Source organism: Populus euphratica, unplaced genomic scaffold (genome assembly GCF_000495115.2).
Source record: "Populus euphratica unplaced genomic scaffold, PopEup_1.0 scaffold84.1, whole genome shotgun sequence".
In the NCBI taxonomy this organism is placed as follows: Eukaryota; Viridiplantae; Streptophyta; class Magnoliopsida; order Malpighiales; family Salicaceae; genus Populus; species Populus euphratica.
Genome location: NW_011499964.1, coordinates 147060 through 157513, shown reverse-complemented (window position 1 = coordinate 157513; position 10454 = coordinate 147060). Strand labels below are relative to the sequence as shown.

At 34.5% G+C, this 10454-nt stretch overlaps 1 protein-coding gene across 2 annotated transcripts; it reads left to right on the top strand.

Moving 5' to 3' along the window:
- Positions 1–1461: 1461 nt before the first annotated feature.
- LOC105138866 (probable ubiquitin-conjugating enzyme E2 24) lies at positions 1462–9240 on the top strand. Of its 2 annotated transcripts, none has more exons than XM_011045080.1 (9): positions 1462–1942; positions 2759–3610; positions 3712–5166; positions 6040–6177; positions 6811–7260; positions 7348–7411; positions 7515–7654; positions 7958–8269; positions 8679–9240. In XM_011045080.1, the coding sequence occupies exons 3-9, from the start codon at positions 3742–3744 to the stop codon at positions 8922–8924; spliced, it is 2775 nt and encodes a 924-aa protein (XP_011043382.1). In that variant the 5' UTR covers positions 1462–1942; positions 2759–3610; positions 3712–3741; the 3' UTR covers positions 8925–9240. The 2 variants fall into 2 exon arrangements, with proteins under 2 accessions (XP_011043382.1, XP_011043384.1); XM_011045082.1 differs by having other exon boundaries at positions 2744–3610.
- The last annotated feature ends 1214 nt before the right edge of the window (positions 9241–10454 follow it).

Genomic DNA, 10454 nt, shown 5'->3' with positions numbered 1-10454 from the left:
GAATGCCTCTTAATGATGTTAGAAAGAAAAAGGTAAGAAAACTCATGTATATTACCTAAAAATATCAACATGAAAACACTTGTTGTCCGCATAAAACATGCAAGAATATTTATGGAAGAAGCTTCGAAAATATCATCCAAAAAACTAGGTATAGGTTTTTTGCCCCCATAAAAACTAGTTAGAAGTTGAAGATTTGGAAATGAAAACAATCAATTTAGAAACACAAAATCCTAATTTTAATATTCTTTAATTTTTTGAAAAATAAAATTATTTTTTATATTTAAACATCAACTAAGTGCACATTGATTAAGGGTTTCTCATATCTTGTTAACATCTTGGTTGTCCATTATGCATGTAGTGTTTGAGAACCCAACATAAATATTATTTGAAAAAAAATTAATTTTTTGATTTAAAATTAATTTTTTATGATAATAATGCATATAATATTGTTTGGTTTTACCGTTGTTGAGTTATAATTAAAGTTTAATTTACAAAATAAAAAGAAAATTAGGTTATTAGAGGATTTCACATAAAAAGATTGTCCAATCCCTCTTAAAATGAAGTGTGTTGTTTAACCACTTTTTGGTTTATTAGAAGTTTAGAAGATGTTTGAGATAATGATAAAAGTTATTTTTAAAGTATTTTTTATTTTAAAATACATTAAAATAATATATATTTTTTATTTTTTAAAATTTATTTGTGAAAAATCAAAGCAATATAAAATTATTAAAAAAATAATTTAAAGTAAAAAAATTCAAAAATAACAAAATAATGATTCAACCATTGCGCTAAACAGTACATTAATAAGTAACTTCCGAATATTGATTTGATAACCAAAGAGATTTATTCCTTTTTTTCCATAAATTTCAATTTTTAGAAACAAATATTTCTTTATATGTACAAAGACATTATAAACAAAGTAGATCTAACTTTGCACATTATCTAGTGTAAGATTAGAGTCATAAATTGCTGGATTAATTTAAATTAATTCAGATCAATGATTTAAAAAAAATTAAGAGATGTGGTTTGAAGAATTCTTTTATATCAAATCAAATTTTTACCAAAATAATATTAGTTGATATATTAGATTTACAAGTAAACTCCAAATTAATTTCTTTTAAAACTGACCCTTTTTATGATTATATAAATTGCATTATTTCCTTTGATGGGAAAGAACAGTTAATTTCGAGAATACCCTAATTTTTATTTTTATTTTACAAAAAAAAATAAAAACAAATAGGTTTTAGGCATAACCAGCCCCATGCCATTAACCCTTGACTGCTATCGCAACCAAAAAAATATAAAAATCTTTTCAGTAAAAATGGAGTCGTGATTAGCAGCATGTCATTTGATTGCTAGACAAGGGCAAAATAGTGAATTGAGTAATGTGACTGCTTCTGTAGCAGCCAGCACAGTATTTGAGCCTGATTCTGTTGGTATATTCTGTGCGTATCCACATTTAACCGTCTCTATATCTTATTGGATATGACTGCAAATTTAAGCACCCAAAACAACCTCCAAAGTTTTAGATTTTAGAGAGAGAGAGAGAGACATACCAAAACAGCCTTTAACACATACCTAACTAAACTCTAGAGAGATAAAGAAACTGACCCCTTGTTTTCTTTTTCTAACTGATTGTGTCTGTGTCTTTGTGCAATGTTCTCCGCTTCCGTTCATGCCTTGATGTGTGGGGTTCAGAGAGGACATCCTTATTGACCTCTCTGAATTCCCAGTCACATAAAGCTTCTGTTTTTCTTTTCTTGGCCAAGACAGTGCGAGGAAAGTCTGAAGAATTTTGTCCTTATTGCCAAGTTATGAATTGGGTTGAGTTCTTTTGATTGGCTCATGTAATACCTTGTATGGTTTTCTTTGTGGTGGTGGTGGTGAACTGTTGGTAATAGTTTGTACATATGGCTCCTGTGATGTATAGAAGCTTTAAATGGTACTTTTCTATTTAACTTCTTCTTTTTTTTTTTGCATACATGCGTTCTATGTGCATGTATGGTGTGTAATAATGCTATGCGTCATGGTGGGATTGATGATTTTTTTAGGACTTAAGAGCTATGGTGTGGTTTGTTGGTTCTTTGATATATAAAAAGGGTTCTTCGAGGTTAATTTTTCATTTTTGTTCACATCCGATATTGTTTTGAATTGCCTGGGCAATTGGAAGCCAATTCTTTTGTTGGCTTTTGGTGAAATTTCTCTTATGTTTACAAGGTGCTTGTTTGCTTTATAGTTTATTTATGTTGTGAATTTATGATGCTGTTATTGAAGGAGGTGGTCCTGGGAATATGCAGGTAAATATGGTTTAGGCAATTTGATTCTTTATTTATTATATATTCAGCATGGGGCTAAAGTTCTGCGTTCTTAAATACTTTTGCTCACTGTCCATATATTTGCCTGTATCTGTGAATTTATGAACGTTCTGATGAAGGTCTTTCTAGAGAATGGGGTAGATTTTTGTTTTTGGAATTAATCAACTAGAGTTTTTTTTTTAATGGCTTTCTCTCATGGGATGTTATTCTTTGTCTCTGAGAAAATATGGTTGCAACACGCAGAACAATTCATTCAACATGTTTCAAGTTCTCTGTTCTTTGCTTCCTCATTCAAACATTTGTGCCCTGTTTCGGATTTTTCTTCTTTTACATAACAAAACCATCATAAATTCCTTGAGAAAAGTTTACTTTTTCGTGACTTCTTTGAATTATTGGCTTGTATTTTCTTTACATAATATCGTTAATAGATTTTGTTCTTGAAGGTTGCGTGGACGCTCTAAACCAGATGCAGAAGGACTTACTTTTGGCAACTAATGCTGGCTATGAGACGGTTCTGTTTAAGACATCATTGAGCACAGAATCAAGTTTCCATGAATCAAGTTAAACTGCAAGAAGTGTGTCTGGATGACCTGGTTTTGCATTTTATTCTGTTTAGCCGACTGCTTTCCATGAGGTTTTGGCAATTGGCACTGGACCCACCTGGCAGAAAGTTTGGCTTCTAGCAGGGCAAATCTTCTTTGGCAATATAAATTCCTTTTTAAGAGTTGATAGTAATAATTAGACGTTAAGATTAAGTTCTTTATGGCAAATCTCCTTTGGCAAAGTTACTGAAGTTCCCTCCACATAAAGGGCAGATCTTCTTTGGCATTAAATTCTCTTCTCTCTGTTGAGTTTCGCTCTATTCTGCAACAGTTGTGGCTCATCAATTTAGCAGCTGTGAAGTACAATCTTCTTTGGAAGTTTCTTCTTGCGGAAGCTTCAGTCCATTTGTCGGGCAAATCTCCTTTGGCATTTGGAGTCCTTGTTGACTCCTGTTATCCCTCTAGGGCAAATCTCCTTTGGCATTAGGAAGTCCTTAGTTGGCTTCCTATTATCCCTTTAAGGAAAATTTTGGTGTTTTGAACATCATCTCTTCCTTTAAAGGTTAAGATATCCATATTGATCCTCAGCATCAATTGAGAAAACATATATTTTCAACCTATTCCACATTATCAGCACCTGTAGTTCAATCCTACGGCACACCACCATTTAATCATCTTCTGCCAGTGTGTTTATCATAGCATTACAGTGGCGCTGATGTTGGACAGTGGCTTGAAAAAGTGTTTAATTAAACGGTACTTCTCTCTTCTCCTCACTATTCATTATTTTTTTAATATATTTGTTAGATTTGCATTTTTTATTATTATGACATTAAATTATCATGTTCTTGTGTCAGAGGTGAAGTTTAGATATATCATTGTATGTGATGGAAATGCTCCCTAGTGACTCTGATTGGGAAAGTTGCAGTGATAATGGTAGTAGCAGTGAGGACATAGAGGAACTTGACTTTCTGTATGGCGGGAGGGCTAGCAGCATTTTCTCTAGTCTGGAGGAAAGCATAGGGAAAATTGATGATTTCCTCTCATTTGAGAGGGGCTATGTACATGGGGACGTTGTTTCTTCTGTGACTGATCCATCTGGACAGATGGGCAGAGTTGTAAATGTTAATATGCTTGTCAACGTGGAAAATAGGCATGGAAAAATCATAAAAGATGTTGATTCAAAGAAACTTTTGAAGATTCGATCCATTTCAGTGGGGGATTATGTGGTTCATGGGCCATGGATAGGAAGGGTTGATAAAGTTGTTGACAATGTCACTGTTGTATTTGATGATGGGACATCTTGTGAGGTTACTGCAGTGGATCAAGAAAAGCTCTTGCCTATTTCTTCTAACATACTTGAAGATCCGACATATCCATATTATCCAGGACAGAGAGTACAGATTAGACTCTCAGCAGTGTCTAAATCAGCTAGATGGTTATGTGGAGTTTGGAAGGAAAATCAGGATGTAGGGACTGTCTCTGCTGTAAAGGCAGGTTTAGTGTATGTTGATTGGCTTGCCTGTGCTCTTGTTGATTTGAGTTTGCCTGCTCCTCAGCGTTTGCAGGATGCAAGAAACTTGACTTTGCTGTCATGCTTCTTGCATGAAAATTGGCAGCTTGGTGATTGGTGCATGCTTCCTTTGGCTGACTGTAAGGGTATGAACGGGCAGATATTTTTTGATGCATCTATCATCAAGATCATTAAAGAGGACAGGAGGATGGGCCATGGGTTTAAGGGACAGAACCCTTGCTTGAATTTTCAGGATATATTTGTTATTGTGAAGACAAAAACCATTGTTGATGTTGTGTGGCAGGATGGTGGGTGCTCGCAGGGATTGGATTCACAGTCTCTGCTTCCTGTAAATATTGTAAATGCTCATGATTTCTGGCCAGGGCAGTTCGTATTAGAGAAGGGTGCTTGTGATGATCCACATGTTTCAGGTAACCAAAAATGGGGTGTTGTGAATTGTGTGGATGCGAAGGAACGGACTGTTATGGTGAAATGGAAATCCATTGGAATGAACCAGGTTAACAATGTAGGAAGTGGTCAGATTGAGGAAACTGTTAGTGCTTACGAGCTAGTTGAACACCCTGACTACTCCTACTCTTATGGGGATATTGTATTTAAAAACTTGGATCAAGCTAATAAAGACCATGTGAACAGAGAGACTGGAATGAATGCTGATGCTCCCCTCGAAGGAAGTGACCATGGTAAAGATCAGGTTGATTACCTGTCCTGTATCGGCTATGTGACTGGCTTTGAAGATGGTAGCATTGACGTAACTTGGGCTTCTAGTCTCAAAACCAAGGTGCGAGCTCTAGCCATTTTTCATTCTTCATTTGAATTTCATGATTATTGTGTTCATTAATTTACAATTTTCTAGTTTTAGTAGGCATTTAAGAGTCCATGATGTGTTTGCACTGTCTTGGACACATGTAGATGGTGTGATCCGCTTCATGTCTCCCAAGTTGTACTATGTATTACAGAATTAGGGGTGATAAAATGGAAGTTGCACTGAATCTAATGGCTAATTATGAAAAATTTGGTAAAAAACCCGTAGTGCAATGGCAATGTGTGCCCTAATTAGTTTGGTTATTATTATCTAAAACATTCATATTTCCTTATTCTTGTTACTCATATCAAATCTGGTTGCACATGTCATGAACCTGCAATCATAGCCTTATAAAACCCACCACCCAGCTGTGGCCTTAAAGTTGTTTGGACTTTGCACTGCTACTTTTATGGGAAATTGTCTTGTTCTCTTATATTGAAGACCATTAGCAAGCTTTTAGCAGAATCCAAGACGAGCCATAAAAATAGGCCAGCAGGTTCCTTGGGTTAGTTCACCCCACCCCACACCTAGTGATATTGTGGAGGCGTAGTTTTGGGGTCAGTAATTTGAATTTCTTTTACTTTTCCTTTTGACATATAGAATTAGGATTTATATTCGTGTTTGGAAGATTAGCAGGTCCATTGTGCTGTTTGATTTCCAGTAACCTTTACGTTCTTGACATGTGATAATCTCAGTTTCAAAAACCAGATAAATCTGAATGTTGGCATAATCTTCCTCTGGTTAAAATCAGCTTTTAAACAATTGTCTGCTTTATTTTTTTCACCGATTGCTGGGGAGGGGAGACTGATTGAAACATCAATCTTAAATACTGTGTTGGACATTGTACAGGTTTCACCTAGTGACATTTTTCGAATTGATAAAAATGAAGTTTCAGCTGAAACAATGGTGCAACATGAACAACGTGAAGAGGAAGTGAGTCAAGAGACAGTTGATCATGACAAACAATTTTCAGTCCAGAAAGGAAAGGTAAAATTCAACTCCGTTCTCTCATACCAAGAAAATAGAGTTGCTCTCCAGTTCTGGAAGCTCAGTATGGGTGATAACATGCTGAAATGAAGGGTCCAATTCTTTAATTTAGCATAAAATAAATAAGGAAGCAACTTTCATGTTGAGTTTTGAGCTATGAACTTCTGGAATAGCTTATGCCAAATCCAGGATTTTAGTTTTGCTAGGTGTTTCAGCTGTTACAATTTTGGTGAATGATCTGTTGAGTTTAGAAGTATATAGACGTCCAGGATTGATCTGTTGAGTTTTGAAGTGCATAAACATATAGGATTGATCTGCAATTACAGAAGATACATAGTAAAAGTGAATATATAACCTCAAAAATATTCTCTACTTAAAACTCACTCATCAGGACATGTTTGCTTGATGCCCATCTTTGATTGCTTAATAAACTGATGTCAAAACGAATTAACAAAGAATTGTAGGCTCTAAACAGTTGTGTTACCATATTTGGCAGACCATAAACAAAAACAGAATTCTGGTGAATTTCTTTAGTTTGGAATAATTAATGTTCTGGTTATTTATAAAGCTTCTTGAATCAGTTGCATTTTCATCTCCTTTTAAAACTGGAACTGAAGAGAGTTACATTCTTAGGACATGCTAAATTCCATTAGCATTGGTGATGAGAGCACTAAGTGCCCATGGGAATCCACTTCCCTTTCCCTTCTTCCTCAATCCGCTCTTGGATTTTTCACAAGGATTGCAGAAGGTATATTTGGACCCTTTGGTTCCACATCAGTGTCTGGCCCAATATCATCTGACCTTATTTCTGAAGATGGAAATGAATTCAAGACACCTGAAGAGAAAGAAAATCTGGAAACTTGTGATCTGTGCACGGAGATGCAACCTTTAGTAGCTGTTGACATGCTGAGATTTGAAGGGACAAATTTAAAGCTAGAAACCAATGATGATCAGGAGAGCAAAGAACATCGATCTTCATCTGCCAGCAAGAGGACAGAACGGTTCAATCAATTTGATATGGTTGCTGATTGTTCTGACCACCACTTTCTTGATGGTGCAGGGAATGTGCCAGCATTGTCTCAGGTCAGAAGCTTGACTTCATTTTTTTCTGTAAGCTTAGTAGTCAACAGGAATAGCCAATCATATGCTTTATGTTTTTGCACCACACAGGTGAAAAGAGGTTGGTTGAGGAAGGTTCAACAGGAGTGGAGTATTCTAGAGAGGAATCTTCCTGGTTAGCTTTTTATCTAACATTGGACTTCACTTTTGATTGTTATTTGTGGAGGTTCATTTTTCAACTTTTGCATCATTTCTAAGACCTTTGGTAACCTGAACAGAGTCAATCTATGTCCGCATCTATGAGGATAGGATGGATCTTCTTCGAGCCGCCATTGTTGGTTCAAATGGAACTCCATATCATGATGGACTGTTCTTTTTTGATATATTTCTTCCTCCAGGGTATCCTCATGAACCACCTGTAAGTTAATATAAAGTTCCTAAGCGTTTACACTCTAGAGCTGCTTGAGTTAATGGCTGCACATTGGTCAGTGCTGCTCAAAGACAAAATGATCTCTATAAGTTCTGTTCCCTTATACCAGAGGGCTAATCTGAAAACACAGTGCCATTGTTCAAAGGGACATACAATTTTTCAAATTTAGGTTATCTGATATAGAATTCTTATCTTATTTTATTTTTTTTAACTGTATATCTACTTACATGAATGAGGATCATTCATTTTTGACAAGAAACTTACCTTTGTTCAATGCAATCTCTCATGCAGCTGGTGCATTATCGTTCTGGTGGACTTCGGGTCAATCCAAATTTGTATGAGTCTGGAAAAATTTGTCTGAGTCTCCTCAACACATGGACAGGCTCAGGCTCTGAAGTATGGAATCCAGAAAGCTCCAGTATTCTCCAAGTTCTTCTCTCCCTCCAGGCCCTTGTGCTTAATGAAAAACCCTACTTTAACGAGGCTGGGTATGATAAGCAGATAGGAAGAGCTGAGGGAGAGAAAAACTCTATAAGCTATAACGAAAATGCATTCCTTATGACCTGGAAATCCATGCTTTACCTGCTCCGCCAACCACCAAAGGTAAAATAAACAATTCTGATAACAAAATTACTCTTTGATTTTATTCATAACTATGATGATAATTGGCTTTGAACTATAGTCAAAATATCATTAGAAAACCAACTGCCTCTTGTCAACTGCTACTTCTGTTTTTGGATTAACATAATATTAAGGATGCTTGGATCCCTGGATGAATTTTGCATAGTCCTACTGTGTTCCGAGTACTGTATTTCATGATGATAGAGTGTTACATATTATGTTCTCAGAAAGTTCTTCATTAAGAACAATTTATTTGAGATTTTACAGGATTTTGGACTTCCCTGTCCTGTTATTTTCTTAGGCCTTTTTTTTTTTCCGCCTTGTGAATTTATGTAGAAATGCTGTTTGTTAGTAATCAGGATTAATTTAGTGTGTCAATATACTGTTACAGCATTTTGAGCCACTCATAGAGGAGCACTTAAAGCTTCGTTCTCAGAATATTCTTTTGGCTTGCAAATCATATCTCGAAGGAGCTCCGGTGGCGTATGCACTTGACTCTGGAAGCACCGAGCATGAAAATCAAAAGAGTGGTTCGACAGGGTTCAAAATCATGCTTGGAAAGCTCTTCCCAAAGCTCGTAGAGTCATTTTCTGGTAAAGGAATCGATTGCAGCCGATTCACTGAGGAAGATAAATGAATGTTCATAACAAGGCATTCCTCCCATATCTATAATTCTATATGATACCATCGTGTTCTTGGTGGTTTTAAGTCTTCGTGTGATCTCATTGTGTGCGCTTGCTGTGTGAGAACCCAAAAAAAAAAGGAAAAAAAATATAGTAAATATTTTTAGAGTCTTGGTGTTGTAAATGTATTTATGCTGTGGGTTTCAACAAAAATTGATCATGAGAAAAGAGGTATTATCTAAAAAAAAAAATGTATTATGGGCTGCAGAAAGCCTTGAATGATGTAATATAATTTGGATTGGTGTGTAAATGATTATATTTAGTGATGCTGCCAATGCTTTTGAAGTTTTTTTTCTCTAATTAACGTGTATGTTCAGGTTAACTTGCACATATAATCCTAAAAAGACTCCTTATTAAAGCAATAATTCTTACAAACGTTTGTTCTCGAGGTTCCAATTCCTATCAACCAAAGAATTAAGCTAAATCTATTTCTCCCTAACCTAGTTTTTCACTTGATAAAAAGAGAAGAAATTTGAAATTTTTACATCGACTAGATGCATCAAAGCCGAGCCCTTTATATTATTTGGCCCCCTGTGTTGACATATCATCTCAAAATCTGTTGCAGCAGCAAGCTTGGCTTTCTGTTTTTGATAATTGAGGGCTTGAGTTTTACCACCCATGATTTGTACTCCCGCAGAGCTCATCTCTGGATAAATCAAGACCAGATACACAGATTCTCCGATGAGAATTGATAAGTTATTTCGACTATTTCACAGTTGCTCACCTGATACCATCTCGGACTTGACTATTTCACAGTTGGTTGCTTTTCAAATACCATTTTGGAGTCAAATGCAAGAGAAGGTTATCAAAACAATTAATACATTTAGTCAGAACTAGTTTGCTAAAGCCAAGTTTTGCTGCCTGTGATTAATAAAAAATGAATCTAAAAAAAAATTTAGGTCAGGATGAATTTTATTTATATAATATTATTAGCCTAACCATATTAATCTAAAAAACTCACAAAACTTATAACTCATATTATAAATTCTATTAAATCTAACATTATTTTTATTTTTATTTTTATATTATTTTATAATGATATGATAACAAAATTACATGCTTGAAAAATTAAACATTAACCAAATATTAGAAGGTTTGTTTTAGATTATAATAATCTTATATAAAACAAACTAAAATAAAATAAAAAAACCAATTCAAAATCAATGAAATACTAAAAGATAAAATTGATAAAAAAAATTCAATTAAAAAAATAAAAGATAAAATTTTAAAAAATAAAATTATTTAACATTATTATTAGTTCTACCCAACAAATTAGCCTTTAAACCTCCTAACTTGATTTTTTATATCATTTGAATCTTAAATTTACTTACTTAATCTAATTAATTTAATTAACTTGATGAATCCAGAATTCAATGAACATGATCTAATTGACTTGATGGATTTAGAGAAAACTTAAACTATAAGTAAACTATGTTTTGATTTTAAAATAAATTGAAAGTGATATTTTTTAAAATAAATTTTTA